General features: G+C 38.1%; 2 protein-coding genes across 5 annotated transcripts; one reads left to right on the forward strand and one right to left on the reverse strand.

Moving 5' to 3' along the window:
• Positions 1–384: 384 nt before the first annotated feature.
• Positions 385–7,666, reverse strand: LOC119876977 (THAP domain-containing protein 5-like). Its single transcript, XM_038557351.1, is given in 5 exon segments — positions 385–2,461; positions 2,463–2,618; positions 2,620–3,315; positions 3,817–4,009; positions 7,466–7,666. Coding segments are annotated over 5 exon segments (1,185 nt in total). The 5' UTR covers positions 7,546–7,666; the 3' UTR covers positions 385–2,401.
• Positions 7,277–12,675, forward strand: DNAJB9 (DnaJ heat shock protein family (Hsp40) member B9). Of its 4 annotated transcripts, none has more exons than XM_038557357.1 (3): positions 7,277–7,467; positions 9,999–10,225; positions 11,173–12,675. In XM_038557357.1, exons 2-3 carry the CDS (start codon positions 10,009–10,011, stop codon positions 11,622–11,624), a joined length of 669 nt encoding a protein of 222 aa, XP_038413285.1. In that variant the 5' UTR covers positions 7,277–7,467; positions 9,999–10,008; the 3' UTR covers positions 11,625–12,675. The 4 variants fall into 4 exon arrangements, with proteins under 4 accessions (XP_038413285.1, XP_038413284.1, XP_038413286.1 ...); XM_038557356.1 differs by lacking the exon at positions 7,277–7,467 and adding an exon at positions 7,880–7,977; XM_038557358.1 differs by lacking the exon at positions 7,277–7,467 and adding an exon at positions 8,021–8,107.
• Positions 12,676–21,245: the final 8,570 nt, after the last annotated feature.

Genomic DNA, 21,245 nt, shown 5'->3' on the forward strand with positions numbered 1-21,245 from the left:
AAGGGAAAAGAATTAAGTAGGCAGATTCAAAATATTTATCCAAACATTTGAGTGAATTACACTGTCCAAACAAGTAATTAATGAAAATTCTGCTTTAAAGAGCTTACAATCTAGTCAAAAGAACATCCATAAATATGATATAAAAAATATAAGGCAGATGCTGTTACAGTATTATAAAACAAAGCTGTTTTGTTTTCCATAGGAGTAGACAGGAAATAATTTTGACTGGGAAAAGGGAGACAAAATTCAACCAAAGCTATAATTTTGACTGAATTTAGGGAATAAAATAAACATGAAGAAAGTCACCTGTATGGTATGTTTGGAAAATGCTAAGTAGTCCAGTGTGGCTAGAACACAGGATGAAGCAAATCACAGAGAATCATATATGGTAAGAAGCTTGGCTTTATTCTATATTGAAGAGTAATTTCAGATTTCTGGGAAAGTCAAGTAGTGAGTGGATGATATAGTTAGATCTATAGTTGAAGGAAAAAGCTAACAGCAAAATCTAGAATATGGAAGGGACTGAAAACACTGGTAAGATTAGCTAAGAGACTAAAATAATCCAAATAAGAAATAGAGTTGGCCAGAACCCCCAAATATAGAAGTTAAAAGGCTTGAAACACCCTGAATTGAACATAGGCAAGCCAAGAAAATATCTTAAATATTTATAATTTATTAAGTTTAAAGAAATACAACCAGTTTAAATTATTCCTGAGTAGACTACAACTTTAAATAAAGAGAAAATAAATACAATACGCACAGGTAAAAACAGAGTTGAAACATTATTTTATAATGACTTATTAAAGTTATTTTCATCTACAATAATTATTTCAAATAAATATTGTAAAATGGAGCATGGGAATACTTAAATACATTAATTCTACCAATTATCTGTACCTAATTTATGCAAAAATCTATGGTTTTTTTTCTCCCATAATAAAGATACCAATAAATTAACTTTTCATATTTAAGATACATATTATATAATACCAATGAATTGTATTAGCTTGAAAAAAATAAAGTGTGGCCAAAAATAATCACCATGAATTTACAAAACAATTAGTATACTATCTGCTGTGCAGTCAACTAATGTTTATTGAGCACCTCCTATTTTCCAGAACCAAAAACATGTTACTTCATTGAATTCTCAAAACACTCCTTTGAGATTAAGTAGTAGTATTTTTTTATAAAAAAGGCAAGGAAAAGTGTGATAAGAACTGATAGGAACTTGCTCAATACTATAATCAGTAACATATTCAATTATATTAACTGTCAATTTTAAATCATTATTTTCTACATTTCTGCTGTTCCCACTGTCTTTTTCACACTTAAAAAAAAATTCTCATGGGTATAAGCAATATTTTTATTTACATCACCATCATTCCTTTCTTGCTTGTCTAAGATCACTCCAGATATACAGTTTCTTGCTTATAAATTTTAATAAAATACATATATGTAAGTGGGCATGTATAATATTAAATAGTACTCTATCATTCTGGAATTTAAAAATGACAAAAGCACACATTTAAAAAAGCTACACATTATATATAAGTTATGATTTCTAAAATATAGTAATCTACATAGTTTTAAAAATTAACCTCATTACAATTTTTGGTTTATAAATTATAACCTTAAATATAGAATATTTTTTTTAAATATAGAATGTTAAGGAGATTACCTGACTATGTATTATGATGGTCAGCTACATATAGGGTATTGAAATACATATTCTTTGAAGTTTAAAGTACTTCCCCTATGAACCGGACTAATGGTTATTATCACTCAAGTGGAATAAAATTATAAAAGGAGTACTATTATTACAAATAACTATAGTCAACAAGTCAAATACCACAGAATTCAATTCTGAGGATAATCCAATAGCAAATAACATCAAATACTAGCCAACATCTAGTATTATGTAAGTATGTATTATCTTACCAAAAAGTTGTTCTATTAAAAAAGTATCTTAATACAAAGGAAAGGAACTATAAACAGACTAGATTTTGTAAGTGCCCTTATTGTACAGATTACAGACTGAGGCTTCAAAGTAATTCGCCCAAATCACATGCCAAAGGTAGAACTGGCACTGATATCCAAGCCTGATTTCTCTTCTGGGCTCCTTTCACCATCTCCATGTTCTCCCATTTTATGAATCATATTACTTATTCACTCTATTTTAACTTTAATTTAGAAGATTACCAAGTGGTGAAACTTCTTCTTTACAGTCCAACAACTCTCTTGTTTTTCTTAATAATGAACACTACAAGAACGGGATGCAGTTTTTAACATTAGAACATTTTCTTAGCTTAAGATGAGAACTTTATACCGGAAAAAGTTACATATAATTTAGTTTGGCTGCAAAAAGCTTATATAAAAGTCATAGTGTTAAACTCTTTACACTCTATATCATAGTAACTTCATATGTTGTGAAATGATTTTCTATAATCTTGACATTTTCTTCAGGATAGCCAGTTTTCTTGTTTTAGCTGCCTTATAAGAGCTTCCAAAGACTTCAATCTTCCAAGAGTTTGTTGTTCTTGTAGCTCGAGAAGAGTTATCTTTGAATGTAGTTTAGAAACTTTCTGCCAAAGATGTTCCTTATTTATATCTTGTCTGCAAGTAAGAATGTTCAATTTGTAAAACTTCTGTCTCATAGTCTACATCCTTATATAAGGAGTCTTCAATGTCTAGATCTTCCATTTCCACAGTTTCTTTTTCAGCAGATACAAATGAATTAATTGGTTTGGAATTTTCTGTGGGTACAAAAATGGCAATAACAGATTCTTTATTTGTATTTAACTCTTCGACTGTTTGAGTAATTGTGCTGAGTAAAAATGGACTTTCCTGTGCGGACTTAATTTCCATGGAATTATTTGTAAAGTTTGGGTTAGCAAGATGATTCGCAGTTATTTCAAACACTTCTTGGGTTTCCAAAGATGGCTGAACATCTTCTGAGTTTGAAGTTGTCAAGGTAATAGTTGTAGAATTTAGATTCTCAAAAGATGTGTGAAAACCACCTATATCTATGTCTTGGGTAACTGAAGTTTCCAAGGTAGATACTGGTATTCCAATATCTTGTTTAAGCAGATTAAGAGTTAATACGTTATTTTGTATACATTCTGGTTTGGGAGCTGGTGGCTTCACCAAAGTAGATGAATTACATAATTCTGTGTGTTCAAGGAGAATATTTGTATTAACTGTATTTTTCTTTAACTCATTTGAAGCAAATGATTCTTGTGACTTGGCTTTTAGGCACACTTCTTTCTCATCATCTAATTTTTTCTTCTGAGATTTTTTTTTGGAAGGGTCTTTTTCCTAGAAAATAATATTTTCAAATTCTAAAGATGTTCTCACTAACCTTATTCTCTTATTAGTCAGTGCTGAATATTTAACTACAACTTTGAGAAATATACCGGCCAAATAAATTTGCACAAGTTAAAAAAATGTTCTAAGCATATAACGACTCAAATATACTCTAAATTTAGTTTTTAAAAAAGTACTAAGCATATTCATTCAATACATGATGGAAACATTGCAGGTCACTCAAAAGACCAATACCAAAATCTTAGATCATTAACTTACATTAATAACTTAATGATTTATATATGTGTTATCTTTTGTTCTTCAGTTTAAGTTTTTTTAATAAAATTATTTACTTTTAGCAGAAGCATAAATTAGTCTTCCTTTTCCTCAAGTATCTGTTTCCCCAGCAGTTATCTTTCCCTCTCCCTCCCTTAACTTCCATTACCTGCCACCCTGCAACCTACCATCCTGCTCAGCATTGTCCCCCTCTCCCCTATGTGCTGCCTCCAATACCTGATCGTCTTCAGGCAAAGAAAATATTGTTGGAATTGCAGTTTGTTTCAAATATCGAATACCCCATCTGATGTCAAGAGAGTCAGGAGTAAAATGGTCACTACACAGGAACTGGTATTTACTGGGTACCCATGAATCTCGTTTCATATTCTTTAACCATTTTTCAAGTCTTTCTTTGTCATGTAGAGGAAACCTGAAATTAAAAAAGGAAAACTTTGCTATATTTTTACAATTTTGCAAATTCCAGGGCTGCATATATAGGTAACCTATGCACTGAGTGCTGCAAAAGCAAGGCAACCATCTACACTGAGTAAAAGCACCTTAATGACAATTCTACATCATCTCTACAGTAAAGATGACTAAGCTATAAAATGTGTAGGCAAAGCTTTTCAGAAAAATGGCTCGTAGGGTTCCTCTGTGGCTCAGTTGACTAAGTGACTAAGCGTCTGACTCTGATTTCAGCTCACGTCATTATCTCAGGGTCCTGGGACTGAGCTCTGAGTTGGGCTCCTGCGCTGAGTGTGGAGCATGCCAGAGATTCTCCGTCTCTCTCTCAGCCCCTGCCCCTTCCCCTTCTTGCGTGAGCACTTTCTCTAAATAAAATCTTAAACAAAAAAGAGCAATGGCTGGTAAAACATAACAAGTCCTTCAAGTAAAAATATGTGTTCCAACAAAGGGTGAAATCTATTCATATTTTCTGTGGATTATATTTCATTTTTATTTTGTTATGTATTTTGCCTAGAACTAGGAAAAAGCTTTTCATAAACAAAGTCCCACTCAAATGTATTCTACACTAATACTACAAGTTAAATGGTGTCTTGTCTATAACTTAAGAAATATTAAGCTTTAGGCTCTTACTTATATTAACATTTTTAAAATAAGAAGTTAGTTCAAACAAGTGATTTAATTGACAATGAATACTAAATTTTATAAAACTACTAATATTCCATTCCCTTTACCAGATTCAGGCTCAATTCTACCCATATGTAATTTAATATTTCTAAACTTCTACAACCAGAGAATTGAGAACCCTAAAATTCAAGCTCTGAAAACTGACACAAGAACTAAACAGGTTACAAATAGACTCTGATATAACATGAAATAAATCAAACAGAAAAGACAGAGAAAGGTAAGACAGTTCTTTATATGTGTTGTTCCTGTGCTGACAATAACCTTTACTGAGAGTTGGTGCTAACTTACTGAGATGTGTTTTATAGGCAAAATTGGGCTAATGACAGAATCTGAGAGAAAACTTTTTCCTACCAGTCTAAATAGGTTTCAGTTTAAACTGCATTGAACAGTTAACACAGTATTCATATTTCTTAAAATGATTTTATGAAGTCTAATTTCCTACTTTTAAAAAAGAATATAAGGTTTCTCATACAAAAAGCAGCAATTATATATTCCCTCTCAATTCCTACCACTTAGTTTATGCTTTATAATAGCATGCTTCCTCCCCTCCCCCCATCCTGCAAATACTGGTAACTTTACAAGATGCTAAAGAAAAGGAGTCTAGGTACTTTATAGAAAATCATTTTTAACTCAAATACCCTTACATGGAAAAATCATATGACCTACCTTCAGAAGTTCTTACAACAGATACAGTTTTCACACATGGTTTGAAAACTCCTTAACCTTGCACATATCAAGACCTCAGGTTATAGATATAATCAGAAAAGGCATTGAAGGACAAAAATAATTTTTCTTTTCAGAGGACCTGAATTCTTTTAGCCATAGAAAAGTTCATACCTTTTCTGCTACATCTAAAATGAGAATATGCCCTTTACAATATTTTTACATGTAATCTCATGTATAAGGATGCTGTTTGCAAACTATTTCTATCATACCTATATACTAAGTTATCACACAATTAAAAAAAAAATACTCTGAATATCCTTACTGGTAACTGGACTGCAATGCTTTCTCAACAGGTAAATCTCTAAGAAATCTCAGGCAATACGTTTCCTGAACAACTCAGGGCCTTTACAGTGGCTCAATTTGCTTGTAATTTTGTTTCACCATCTTTCTAATTCCTCCCAAAGCATAAAATAATATTATAAACTTAACACTATATGCACACACAAGCTGAATTCTCAAAGTAATCTATAGTACAGTACAGCTTGCTACAGTGTTAGCATTAACAAATCCAATTCAAGTTTGATGCTATTAGGGGAATAAAACTAATTTTTATTTTGCGGGTTACATGGGGGAAATAACATTTAAAAATCCACTTTTGGTAAATTCACATTTTGAAGAAAAAAATCTTTGTAACTGACTTCCTCTGGCATTGTTATTTTACCCTCCTTAAATACAGTAACTATGGAAAAATTTAAAGAATTTGGGAGTCTGGAGTTATTGCCCCCCCTCCCCCCCCCAGATGAAGGCCAAATCAATCTGGAAAATGAGGCTAAATCAAGTTCAACATGTTTTTGTTTTCTGGGTTTGTTACAATACTTTCAAGAACCATAGCTATTGTTAAACTAGAATCTCCCCCAAAATCTCTCTCTGCATCTTGTGGCCTCCAAGCGGGAAAGAGTCCTGGAAATACTGCCACATGTGAATTATTTTGGCTTATCAGGGTTCCTCCCCCACCCAAACCCATTAGTTAAAATAATGGAAAACAACCGTGTCTGTGAGCAGAGAGCTTCCGGTCTTAAAAAAAAAAAAAAAAAAAAGAAAAAAAAGTCTTCACAAAATAGCTGGTAAAAAATCTAAAAGACGATCAGGTTAGAGCTAAATGAATTTTACAAACAAAAAAAAAGGAAATAGAATATTGTAAATATGTGGATTCTCACATACGTTAAGCACGTACTGAACGTTAAGGGCTGCTTTGCCTATTTGCACACGAAAGGAAGTAGGGACGATTTAATCTCCCTTTTCAGGTGGGAGATCTTAGGCAGAGAGTCTTTAAATAAATCTGCGGAAGGTCAGTCAGCTTCAGAGTCGGGGCGCCGGGTTTGGGGCCTCCGGAGTGCGGCTGGCTTTGGGGACCTGCACTCGAAAATGCCACCCGCTCCGGCTCCCCTGTTCTCCTGAATAAAAAGGGGGGTTTCCCTCCTGGGGCTTCACGGAGACAGAGCGTGGCGGCTAGTTGGGCACGACCCTGACCTGCTCCCGGGACGGTCGGGAGGGCGTCACGGGGAGGCCTGCGCGAGGTCACGACGCTTCCAGCGTGGCCTACTTCCTGAAGGGCCTCCGTTTCTTCGGGGGGAAAAAAACGGAAGGAAGGGCCGTCTACGCGAGCGGAGTTACCTCCCAGAAGGCGTGAGGTGAGCGTGAGCGCGACTGCGGCCGGCCTGAGGCTCACCTGAGGCGCACCTGAGGCGGAAGTCCTCGTCCAACAGAGACCAGGCGAGGGCGGGAAACGCTCTGAAAACCGCGGAGCGCCGCCCCCACGCGCCAGCCGGACGTTTACCCGCCCCCCCCCCCCCCCCGCAAAGGGCCGCTCCGCCTCCCACCAGCCCCGCGTCCTTCTCGGTTAGGACGTTTCTGAATAAACCTGAACTCGAGCCTCCACGTCGTCCTCCCGCGCTGTGACGGGACGCGCCGGTGGGGCCGAGGACGACTCTCCAGGTACCGCCGGCCCCAAACGCCACAGCCCCGTGGCCTCACCGTAAAGGCGGACGCTTCTGCTCCGGGGACAACTTACGGGTAAAAACTCAGCTTCCGGTCCTTACTGTTCCGTCCCCGACGGTTCTTACAGCAAATCGCCGCGCAGTAGCGAGGCATCGCTCCCTCCGCGGCGGCCCGGAGGGGCCGGGCCGGCGAGGGGCGCTGGCGTGACCCCGTCCGCCAAGGCGGAGCGGGCTACCACCCCCGGCGCGTCGCCGAGCCACTGCGCCTGCGCCACAAGCGGCCGAGCCGGAAGGGCGGTCGCGACCGTCGACTCACTTCCGCTTCTGCCGGCTTCAGCGCCGCCCTTTCTGGAGGTTGGGGCCGGAAGTGACGCGCGGGCGGAGCGGCAACAACAGTTTTCCACGTGCGCGTAGGGCGCCAGGGTCACGTGGGGACGCAGGAGCCAATAGGGGAGCGTTTCGTGTAAGGTCTTCTCCTGAGGTGGCGGCAGCGGCAGCGGCAGCGGCAGCGGCGGCCGCCGGCCAGCGGGGAGCGAGCTGAGGGGGGACGCGGCGGCGGCGGCGGCGGCGGCTGGCGGAGCGCTAGGTCTGTGTGCGCGCGGCGGAGGGGGGCGTCGGGGGCCGTCGGGAGCCGGCGCGAGGGCCCGTGGGGGGCCGGGCGTCAGCCTCCCGGCGCCTCAGCTCTGCGGCGGGGCAGCGGCCGGCGGAGGGTGCGGGTGAGGGACGAGGCCGGGGTCGCGGGGCGGGGTGTGCAGGGCGGCCCCCCCGGGGCCTCGGCCGCTCTTTGCGGGCTGACCCCGGGGCCCCGGGGCCCGCCACGGTCGTCGCGGGGCCTCCAGCTGCCTGCCTGGTGGCGGTGAGGGGTGAGGAGGAGGAGGCGACCGAAGCCCTGACTGGGGCGTTTCGTGTTCGGGGCTGGCCGCGGGCTTCTCCGGGCGTCGGACAGCTCCTCCCGGGGCGGGGACGGCCGAGGACACCGCGGCGGCGGCGCCGGACGGGCCGGACGGGCCCCGGGCGTCTGGGGATGCAGGCTGGCCCAGGCCGCTGTCCCCGCGCTCGCCCTCGGGAAGGAGACGTCCGTGGGCTGCAGAGTGTGGAGCGGCCGGCCAGCCCTCACTGGAGCCCGCCCGCGGCGCGCCTCCGCCTCCGCCTCCCTCCCCGTCAGGCTCGGACCTGCCCTCGGGCTGCGGCAAGTACAAGTACCTGCGGTCTTGGTGGCGTCCACGGCCCCCGCTCGGCTTGCGTTCTTTCTTTACTTTTTCTTTCTTTTTTTTTTTTTTAAAGATTTTATTTGTTTGTTCACAAACAAATAACACACAGACACACAGAGAGAGGCAGAGACACAGGCAGGGGGAGAAGCAGGCCCCACCAGGGAGCCCGACGCGGGACTTGGGACTCGATCCCGCGACCCCGGGGTCACGCCCTGGGCCGAAGGCGGCGCTGACCCGCCGAGCCGCACCCGGGCTGCCCCCCAGGTTTGGCTTCTGTAAACCAGGAGCTCGTACTTGATCCTTAGTACCCGTGACTCTGAGTAAGTCTTCGGAAAGGAGGAATCCGTCTGCTAATTGCGCTCAGCAGAGGCCACAGGAGAGGAAGGCAGGTCTGTTTCCACAAACCCTAGCGTCTTTCGTCAGCCTTGTTATGTCATCACAGGTTATTAAGGACTCCTAGTGCAGACTTCACAAAACACGGGATCACATTCGTTTTTGAATCCCAGGTCGTCGCATGTGTACTACGCAGGATCCTATGTTGATTCCTTACGTAGATAGACCACCTTTAAGGTTAGAGAAGTGGTTTTCTTCTCTTTGACTATCAAGAAGTTTGAAAAATAAGTGTTTACCTTATCTAAACGTACAGACTGTGATGTTTCTGGGAGTCTGAGCAGAAATCTTGAATTCCGTTAGGAGTGGTTTTTTGTTTTTGTTTTTGTTTTTTTTTTTAACCAAAACCCCATTTATACTTTTTGTTTGTTTTTGGGTTAAATATTTGGGAATCTTACAATTAAAAAATCATCACATGCTATTGTATTGTCAAGATTAATATGCCACTGAGATTCAGTATGTGCAGCCCTTGGCTCACCTTGCTGAAAGGAAAGTGAAGTCAGGGCTTTCTTAGGGAGGGAGGATCACCAGTTCAGACATACTGGGCTCTTTACCTTGGTATTGTACTTTTTTTTTTTTTTCCTGCGAAGTCAAATAGTTTTAGTCCTCTTAGAATACAAGTTCTTGAAAGGCAAATTGACATCCCTTTAAAAAGTATGTGGATTTTCCACCCTTTTTACAGTGTTCACAAATCATTAGCCTTCAGTGTTTACTGGTAAAAAACAGTTATTGAATATTTTTGTGTCTACTCTGTGTCTGATCAGAGTATTAGTGAAAAGGTAAAGCGATTTTTTTCTCAATTTGAATTATATTTGCTTTTAAGAAGGTCACAACCAACGTAGAGGTAATAAAGCCTGCAAAAACGAAATAACATGGGAACAAGTACAAGATACTATAGGCTTAACATTTTGATGGCACGTTAAGTATGCATTGTATCCTAAAAGAAGAATGAAGTGTCAAGATTGGCTCCATGGATAAAATTTTTTTTTCTTCTTTTTTTTTTTAGGATATTAGAAATGGCTACTCCCCAGTCAGTTTTCGTCTTTGCAATCTGCATTTTAATGATAACGGAATTAATTTTGGCATCAAAAAGTTACTATGATATCTTAGGTGTGCCAAAATCAGCATCAGAGCGCCAAATCAAGAAAGCTTTTCACAAGTTGGCCATGAAGTACCATCCTGACAAAAATAAGAGTCCTGATGCTGAAGCAAAATTCAGAGAGATTGCAGAAGGTAAGTAAATGATTATCTCTGAGGTCTCACAAATACTAATTAGTAGTAAAGGAGAATTATAGCTAAGAAGTGTATATTTGGGGATAATGTGATGATGGGTCACAGAGTAGGGTCTACATTTAAATAAAGGAGATTGTTGAGACTATCTTTTTACCACAATTGCTTTGATTCCTGGATGGATGGATGAATGGTAATATCAATTTTTATTGTCACATAGATCCTAAAATGTTAAAAATGTATTACTTTATTCTTTTATTATTTATGAAATTGCTTGTTTCCATGTTAAAAGAAATTTTAGATATGTAAAAAGCTAACTTATGAAACAGTTTTTATTTACTAAGTATGGAGATTAAATATAAAACATTAGCTATAAAAAATTTAAATAGACTGAAATGTTTAGGTTTTTTTCCTTCACTTGATCTATATTTAAAAGCCACATTTGTGTTTAAAGGAAAAATATGAAACAAATTTTAAGACTAGTTCTAAAACAAATTGCACCTCCTGAGCATTCAGTAATTAATGGTGGGTGGAAGTAATTGAGTAGAGAGTTAAACATTTACTTCAACTAGTAAGTAAGTGAGAATTTTAATTGGTTGTATTGGACCGTTAAATTATTTAATACAGGTAATGGTTTTACCCAAGTAATATGAAAAATAACTCTGTAATTGTTGTCCACATGCTTATTTGTAAGTAATGGTGTAGCATTCATTTATTGGTTATTTACTAAGGGCTGGCATTATTCCAACAGCTGATACTGCACAGTATATAGGACAAAGGCCCTGCCTTTTGTACCTTTCATTTTTTTTCCTGTGTTTGTGATGTCTTGGCTTAATGGTGATATGAAATCTTTTCCCTAAAAAAGAGAGTTGAATTCACTTATTTGAAGAGATTTGGATGTATGTAATTTTCATTACCTTCAGTTACTAAAGTATTTTTATTTCCTTCAGCGTACGAAACACTCTCAGATGCTAATAGGCGAAAAGAATATGATACAGTTGGACACAGTGCTTTTACTAACGTTAAAGGACAAAGAGGTAGCGGAAGTCCTTTTGAGCAATCATTTAACTTCAATTTTGATGACTTATTTAAAGACTTTGGGTTTTTTGGTCAAAACCAAAACACTCGATCCAAGAAGCATTTTGAGAATCACTTCCAGACACGCCAGGATGGTTCCAGTAGACAAAGACATCATTTCCAGGAGTTTTCTTTTGGAGGTGGACTGTTTGATGACATGTTTGAAGATATGGAGAAAATGTTTTCTTTTAGTGGTTTTGACACCACCAATCGGCACACAGTACAGACTGAAAATAGATTCCATGGATCTAGCAAGCACTGCAGGACTGTCACTCAACGGAGAGGAAATATGGTTACTACATATACTGACTGTTCAGGACAGTAGTTCACGATTTTTCTGTTCTTTCTAAACCCAACTAGTTGAATTTTCTTCAATATCTTTGATGCAAAACAATTTTCTGTGAACTATTTTGACAAGTGCATGATTTCACTTAACTTGATAAGGTATTAAATGTATTTAAATGGTTTTTGACAAATTCAGCAACACTCAGTAGAGAAATAGCTAATTATTAATTTCCCTGATTAGGAAAGATTCTTTAAAAAAAAAGATTGTAATTCTGCCTGGTTTTTTCTCTACCTGCCCTTGGGCTTACTTATGTGGCCAGTTTTATTACCAAGAAAAGATTGAGTTCGCCTGATATATTTAAAGGTTAGCCTTTGAAACTTATTGTAGATTTAAATTGTGTGAACTTGAATGGTTTTTGCAGTGAAACCTTTGCTAATTTAAAATTGCATGCTCCGCAGCATCTCTGACTTGGGTTGCTAAGTGTACATGAAATTGTAATTGAGTCATTCAGCAAAGGATAGCAGTATCTTTCCACTGAAAGCTTCAGAAAGGCATGATTTAATATTCACCACAGAACTATACCTTCCTGCAGTAAAAATTGGAGTAAAGGAAATGATTGTATTGCTCATAGCCCTTTAGGCCAAAAGAACATTGAAAACTTTTGAAATATTACCAAGAGATTGTTACGTGTTTGGTCCCTGGCTAATGATTTTGTAGTGTTGAAATCATAGCTAATTTACACATCTTTTCACATTTCTTTCTTAGTTGTTGGCGCTCTAGGTCTTACATGGATTTATGTATTTTTGTGTGTGTGTGGTTCCTCCTCTTTGCACTCATCTTTATCTATAGATTGACTAATACCTCATTCTATATGTAAAAACAGCCAGTAATTTCTGTGCAACCTTATTATGTGCAATATTTTTAAATCCTAAGAAATGTGTGCTTTTGTTTTCATATAGACTTATTTCTTTAGTCCTGCACTTTTTGCATCATACTCCATATGAGTATTAATCCTATGGATACATATTAAAACTAGTAAATGTCTCATACAACATTGTGAGTGAGAGAAATATAGTATTTACAATATGATGTTCTCGGTTCTCATTTTATTGTTAAAAGTTTATTCTGTAGTTCTAGAGCTATGGAAGGTATATGAACAATGGGGCCATAGACCATATTCCAGAAGTTATTTTGGACTAACCTGAAACCCTGATGTGACCTTGTTTGGTTGCCATTTGGTAATTTCTCTTACTTTCTTATCATCCTCCTTCCCTCACAAATTTTGGTACCTTAAAGATTTTGTTAATTTTAATTTTGGTGTATTTGTTTGCTAGGAACAAGTATACTTTCCATTTTAGGCCTCATTGGGGAAAAAGGAGAGACTTTGCATAAAGTTATTTGTTATCATTTTTAATTTGAAAGCTGTGAGGAAAATGAAATTATTCCATTAAATTCATGTATCTTAATTATTTCCTGGAAGGTATACTTAATACTTTTGTTTGATAATAAGAAAATAGCTGTAGCTTGAATTTTGGTCTAAGCATCATCTGTAGCCTATCAAACAGAACAAGCGAGGCAAGAAAAAAAAGCCATTTCCAAATCAGGATTAACTTTATATTTTTAGCAGCTGTCCCCATTTTTGCAGGACCTGATTATCTCTTGTCTTTCCCGTGCTGAAGATTTATTTGAAATCCTTCCTTCCTTTTTTTTTTTTTTTTTTTTTAAACCTCCCTTTGACTCTGGCATAATTTTTGCAACGAAAAAATAGACCCTGAATCATACACACTTAAGGTACAAACTAAATATTGAAAAGATACTTAGGTAATCTGTGGAGGTGTGTGTGTGTGTGGTTTAATATATAAACACCTGGAAATTAGACCAGTAATCAACATAAACATTTCCTCAATAACTTAAACTTTTTCTTTTTTTTTAATCTGTATGGGTATACAGACAGAAAATGGAAAATGACCAATACAATAGCTTAATCTATACTTCCTACACAAATCAACAGTCTTTTTTTTTTCCTTCTAGACAAAATAATATTGTATGACTTTTAGTCTTTCTACTGAATGAGTTTTTTGTAATCTTTCCAGTTTTCTGGATTGAATATGTCTTGAATTGGATGCTATAGGGCACACAGTAGACATGAGATTTTTTTGTGCTCCAGAATTGGCATAATTAACCGCTTATCTGCTTGTTGATCTTAGGCATTTTTTGTGCTATGAGTCTTAGTTTCAATTCTGAGATTAGTTCTATGAAAATTCAGGCTGCCCAAGGACAGCTAAAAATTTGCACATTCCTAGGGCAGGTATTTTCTGAAATAGAAGTTTGTTTAGCAATTAAAAGAACACACTGGAGGAAGAAGAGACCATTGCCAAATGGAAGAAAGAAGAAAAATATTGGTACCACCAACAGGTCTCTAAAGTTTTTATATTAATGTTAATCCTGGTACCTTCAATTCCACATGACAAGTTGAATATAATCAGCCATGATTGTTTCCCCTCTCTCTTGGTCCCAATGACAGAAAATATAAGAATGAAGTCATAAAAGTGCTTGGAAAACAAGAGTTTTGAGAAATTCCAGGAAGGTATAAAGCAGAAGGAATTAGATTGAGAGAAAAAGCAAATAACCAAAGCCAAGGAAAGTATCCAGGAGAAGTTTTAAGGCTCAGATTTGAGTGGGAAGGAATGGGAGGAGACAAGAAATGGGCCAATGTTCAAGTAATGCTGATTCATTGAAGAACTGCATTGGGAACCCTTGCCCTTGCTTCTTACCTCCAGATAAATTGTTACTGAGAAGCTTTCTTTAGGGTAAAGCCTAAAAGAATAACTCTGAAGATACAGATTACTCTGTTAGGGAGGCTCCCTAGTGATGGTATTGAGGTGCCATAGAAAGTAGAATAGAGGTGAAGTGAATTTTCACTTGGTGTTAGGGAGGGTGAGTAATAGCATTTCACTCCTAGATTAAAGCCTCCTTACTTGAGCATGTGTCAAGAACAATAGCTTCTGCATGCTGTCCACATACTGACCTATAGGTGCCTGCTGCTTGAAATGCCCTAACAACTTAAACAGAACCATAGCTTCTGTTTAAAATGGATGTCTAATGCAGGCATATATAGTAATTCCTGAGGAAACTTGCTTTTCACAGCTATCTGCAATTTGATGTAGTTCTTTATGAATACATACAGATGCCTAAGGAATATCAGACATTTAAGGAAAACCAATAGCAGGGAAGAAAACCCTGATATCCAACCCTGACAAATAAAATTCAGGAGATAATTCTAATACTAGGAGATAATTTAAAATTTTAGAATTACCAGACTTTTGATAAAACACTACATCAGTGAATCAGGCATAGGTCTTTGTCTTATCTAACCTGCTTCTCCAAGATTTCTTTCCATCTACTGATGGTGTCAGGAAGGATAGATGAAGCAATTTGCATGTAATCATTACAACCAAAGTCACAGGAAGATACCAGTAGATACGTGGTACATGTGTTCCCTACCATGCAGGCTGTACTTACTTTAACCCTTCTACAAAATTCAGATTCTTCCTCTTATCTCCACTTTGCTGCTCAGATTCCTCCCCAACTTTTCTTTAGACCTTGCTTTATGGGGGAACTATCTAGTGAAGAAAAGCAGAGTTTGCCATCTCAAAATATGCCCTTTAGAATTATTATCAGAATTATTTTAGGCTGATTACTTTTCTGATTACTTTTCTAAAACAAAACAAAAAACAACCCACAAAAAAAACTGTAGTCATGGGAGAAGCTCTGAAAACCAGGAAGATGTTGGCTTTTATAGGAGACATATTTGTAAGGGTGTCTCCCTCTGCTCTAGAAAGATGATGACTAAGTCTCTAGAAACCCTGACCAATGGAGAAGGCATGGAACAACCTTACTCTTGTTTATGTTTTTACCTGTAAACTTTCCATAATTAGCTCCCTCAACCCCAACATCTTTTGTCTTTCTCTGGAGATGGTATTTAAGGTGATAGCTTGGGCCATTTTAAAATCACTCAATTCCAGGTATCTCCCATGTATACAGGAGATATAGATGTTATTAGACATCTGTTTGTTTTTCTCCTGTTAATCTGTCTTTTATTACAGGATGGGTGGTGGTGGGGGAGAGCTATTTCAGTCAAGAACCTGGAAAGGAAAACATTTTCTCTACAGTGATTTCTTGTGCAGTCGTATTTATTGTTATTTATTATAATAACGCCATAGGGTGCCCGTGCTTCCATTCCAGTAGGAGGAGACAGGAAATCACCATAATAAATATGTAAATTACTATGTTAGACGATAAACTCTACAGAAAAAGTGTAGCACAGAGGAGAGAGAGGGGATATTGAAAGAGCAGGCAGGCCAAGCATGTATTGCAATTAGCAACAGGATGGTCAGCGTAGGCCTCACTGAGAAGGTGAATTTGCGTAGGTTTGAGTTGTTTGCATGGAAGCACGAATGACAAGTTCTAGGAAGAGCAAAAAAGCCAATGTAGCTAGAGGCCTGTGAACAAAGAAAAGTAGTTGGAGATGAGTTCATAAAGGTAGTGAGAGTTGGGAGTGGGACAGATTATGTAGGGCTTTCGGCTTTCATAAGGAATTTGGCCTTACAACGTGATGTGATAACTCAGTTACGAGCAAATAAATGACTTCATCTTCCATACATTTAAAAGAGATCATTCTACCAGCCGTGTTGATGATGAACTGTGGAGGGGTAATGATGGAATAGACTATTTGAGTGTTCCAGAATGAGAAATTGGTGCAGCTCACCCAGTGCACCAGGATGCTAGCAATGGAGGTGGTGGAGAGTGATTGGATTCCACACATAATCTGCAAGAAGAGCCGGCAAGATTTGCTTATGGTTTGAATATAGGTATGAAAGAGAAGGAAAGGATGATTCCAAGCTTTGTGTTTATATAGGACCAGAAAGATAGTTGCTATTAACTAAGATGGACAGGGCTACAAGAGAAAGGCATTTAAGAAGGAAGATGAGAAGTTCAATTTGGCCATACCAACTTTGAGACGATGTGGGAAAGGTGGAGATACATCTGGAATTTGGAGAGAGAGAGCTGAGCTGGAAATGTATATTTTGGAATTGTCAAAATATAGATGATACTTTAAACCTTGAGGCTAAATGAAATCAAGGGAATATTTATACAAAACACAATCTAAGAACTGAGCTCTAAAAGTATAAGGAGAAAATGAGGTACTTACAAAGATATATGAGAAGAAATAGCCAATGCAGGAAGGATTTTGTGTCTTGGGAGAAAGTGAAAAAAAAATCTATCAAGAAGTCTAAAGTGATCAGTTTTGTAAAATGCTGCCACTAGATCCAGCAAGATAATCCCTAGAGTGGACCATTGTGGGGTTTTTTTGTGAGTTTTTTTCTTTTTTTTAGCAATTTAGAGGCCAGAAATGACTTTGTCAAGACCAGTTTCTATGAGGTGGTAGTGGTGCCTCTACCTGTTTGGAGTAGGTTTAAGAGAATGGCAGCCAAACTAAGTGCTTTTAAAGAAATTATTTGGAAAATAATTTACAGTGAATTATTGGACAGAATTTTTAACATGGATATTTTAGTAGAATTTCGATTATTACTCCCAACTGTGTAGCAAGTAGCTTGTTCTCCAGAATGGCAATGATTTAATCAATTGTGCCTAAGTAATGCAGCCTCCATAAAAACCCAAAAGGGGAAGGTTCAGCAACCCTCCTTACCAGTTTGAACACATGGAAATTTGGGGAGAGTGGTATGCCTGGAGAAGCTGTGGAAGGAATCTCCATGCCCTATCTTCATACTTTGCTCTATAATCTCTTCTATCTAGCTGTTCCTGAGTTATATCCTTTATAATAACCTATAATCTAGTAAGTAAAATGTTTCTCTGAGTTTGTGAGCTGCTCTAGCAAATTAATCAAACCTGAGGAGGAAGTGGTGGGAACCTCCAGTCATATAACCATTTGGTCAGAAACACAAGTAATGTGCTGAGCTTGAATTTGACATCCGAAGTGGGGGTGGTCTTGTAGGACGGAGCCCTTAACCTGCGGGATATGATGATGTCTCCAGGTAGCCAGTGTCATAATTGAGTTGAACTATAGGACACCCAGCTGGTGTCCAGAGCATTGCTTTGGGTGTGGGAAGAAAACATGCCCCCATGCATTGGAAATTTGAGTCCCAGAACCAGACCTTTTAGTGACTTCAGAGCTTTCAATATGCCAGTCTATATTATGAATTTCTAGAAGATATACCAATTATTGTTTGCCAAACTTACTAGACCACAGAACCATTTGATTATATCCAAATGTGCCACTGACAAAGTTTGGTAAACACTGACCTAAATAAAACTGAGTAAAAAATCATAATGAATCTTTTGAACATGTGCACAAACACATACTAAATAGTAATTCTTCAAGTAGAGCAAAAATGATATGCTTGTGTTCCCATTCTCTCATCTGTTTGAATTAACTACGACATGAAAAAGCTCTCATCAGCCCCATTATGATTTTATTTAGTCTACATTTCATCACCATGCTTTTCTTTTGATCGCTGCTATAGCTATTTAACATTGTTTTTTTCAGGACTATACACCTACAAAAGTCATCATCAAGCAAAATAGGACAGTACAATTTAATAAAGTGAAAAACTCCTTTATTAGTCTCCCAAGAAAATAAAAACTAGTCATTGTTACTAAATTGTATTTTAAAAATAAGATAGTATTTGAGTACAGAAGAATTAAAATGTGATTATTAGGATAAAGAGCAAATGATTCTTACTGTGTCATCCTTTAGTAATTGGACCAGTATTAGCAGCTAGTGGTATCAAACAGGTTCTGACAGTTGATTAGTGAATTGAGGTATTTCTAAGTAATGAGGAATAGAATAATGACACTCACTCCTATATTATACATACATTTTCTTGGCGAACTATCCTTTGGCTATGTCTGCAGAATAATGGGATAAATGGAAACAGATCAAAATACTATACAGTGAATAATTTATTAGAGTCTTTTGAGAATTGATTCATTTTTTCTCTGCGTATATGCACAAATAAAAAATTACCTTATTCCTAGTGCCAACTTTCATCATAAGCTTTCTGGCAAGTGCTGGCAAGATGGTCTCTCATCTTGTGAGAGAATATAAAGATTAGTTTCTCTTCTAACCCAACCATACCAAAAAAAATTATTACACAATGGTGAGAGGATGGAAGACATCAAGTCTAGAAAAGCAGTGTATAGAGTTTTGCTCGGAAGAACTGCAGAGAAGTTGGTGGGGGGGAAGTGAGGTTAAAAGGTTTCCCTATAGAGTGGCAAGAATTAATTGAACAGACATTTGAATAATACCAGGTGCTGACATGGAATGAAGCAATGTCTTCAAAGGTCTTAGGAAAAAGTGGTTTGAAACTTAGAACTTCATAACCAGATAAATGATTAAAAGAAGGTGAGAAAAAAATGAAGCCATTTTAATAATGCAAGAACTCAAAGATTATTACCCACATATCCTTTATGGAAGAAATACTGATTTTTGCTTTAAATTACAATGTTCAAGAAAGGGTACAACACAGGAAACAAGACAGTGGCAACTGAGTATTTATCTTCACATAGGAATAAAGAGAGCTGGAAAGAAATCAAGAGGCTACATTAGAATTTGACGGTTGGGAATTTCTCAATTTGGAAAATATGAATTTTGTTTCTTTCATGGATCTAATTACTTAATTTACAGTTAAGTTGTTTACATAATCGTAAGTGTTTTGCAATCAATCTATAAACAGTATACAAAATATTTAATTATTTTTATAGGAATTATGTAAAATGTACCTTACATATTGCGAAATGGAAGGAAAAGGAAAGAAAGGCAAGGTGGAAGACAAGGTTAGTGTATTAATTCTATCCTCTTTCATGGTAGGTCATCAATTGATTCTTGAAAGTTGATAAAGAGTAGTGATTTAAGCATATATCACTTGCAATTTTAATGACCAGCATGAGAAGAGTTGCTAACATCATTTCTGAGATGTAGCACCGAGAGGTTGGGGAAAACTTACTTGCATTTTACATGAACCTCTGATGTTTGAGTTTCTGTTTGTGAATGCATTTTTTCCTACATTAGTATAAACTTAGAGAAAAAAAAAGCAAACCCTCGTCCATCTATTAGGATGCCTGCATCTAATAGAAAACCCCTATAATGAAATCTACCCAAGTCATAAGATGTTTCTCTTTTCTAACAGAGTCTGAAGGTCAGGCAGCTCCAGGATTTGCCAGGAATCTGGCTTTGCTTTGTAGTTGTCTTCCTCTGATCTCTGTGTTGGCTTCATTATGGTGGCTATTATGAGCAATGAAACCTTTTCTGGAAGCCCTTCAAAGAACTTTCCCTCCCATCTTATTGACCACAAATGTTTCCTGCAGTTACATACCCACAGCTAGACCAATCACTAATGGGGGGAATACGACCACCATCATTGGTATTGGCCAGTCAAGACCACACTCTGGGGCTGGGGCTATTCTCCCCTACAAGTCATGGTCTCCTGGAGAAGTATTGACACCTGAAGAAAAAAAAAGCGGTGCTCTATTAGAGAGGAATTGGAAGGATGGAGGGGAAGGCTGTGCATGCTATGAATAGTTGAATACTACAAAAAAAAAAAAAGGCTTCAGTGGTCTTGAACATTTTACTTCCTTTATGATTTATTCCTTACTGTTAGACATTTTAATAGAAGAGTGGGCTCTTCTCTTTGTATCCCCAAATGGTGCCCAAGGTTTTGAGTTAGGAACCAACGTCACTTTAAATACTGTAGAATCTTGGCACTGGTAGGTTTAACATTTATGCTTCCAACTACTTGGAACAGACCCCAGAGTTCCATAATATAGTAATCTGTGATTTTTCTAAAGTACAAAATTGAATTCTATGCCTTACTAGTCTACTATTCATTTAGGTAGAAAGCATGCCTAGCCGCCTAATTCAACATCTGTGTATCAAAATATCCCTAGTTTGTATTTGCCATTATGTAGGCATTTTAAGAGGGAAATTATTTCCTACATGGTGTTCACTAAATTAGAGATCCAAGTCCCTTTCATCAGTGTCAAGTCAATTTATTGTATTCTACCTCTTTTGTGGTTTTGTTTCTTTTCTTCTTTTCTTTCTTTCTCTTTCTTTCCTCTCTTTCATTGCTTTCTCTTCTTCTTTCTTTCCAAAGAAGAAAGGAACTCCCCTCATTCCTTCCGGGGTCTTCGGTGGTCTCGCGGCGGTCGTTCTTTCTCGCTTCTTTTCTTTCTTTTTTTCTTCTTTTCTTTCCTTTCTTTTCTTTTCTTTCTTTTCTTTTCTTTCTTTTCTTTCTTCTTCTTTCTTTCTTTTTCATTTTCTTTTCTTCTTTCTTTTTTCTTTCTTTCTTTCTTCTTTCTTTCTTTCTTTCTTTCTTTCTTTCTTTCTTTCTTTCTTTCTTTCTTTCTTTCTTTCTTTCTTTCTTTCTTTCTTTCTTTCTTTCTTGATGATGGTTGCTACCATGGCACACTTACCTGGTCCTATTTTTTGCCACTCGCCTCTCTGTTCCTGCTTCAGTCAAACCCCGTTTTCCTTCATTTATTTGAATACTGGCTTTGAATTTTTATCTACTGGCCCTTAGGGAGTCAAATCGACATCTGGATTATTTCCCTTAATCTTGGTCCTACCAACTCACTGTTTTC

Source organism: Canis lupus, chromosome 14, assembly GCF_011100685.1.
Source record: "Canis lupus familiaris isolate Mischka breed German Shepherd chromosome 14, alternate assembly UU_Cfam_GSD_1.0, whole genome shotgun sequence".
In the NCBI taxonomy this organism is placed as follows: domain Eukaryota; kingdom Metazoa; phylum Chordata; class Mammalia; order Carnivora; family Canidae; genus Canis; species Canis lupus.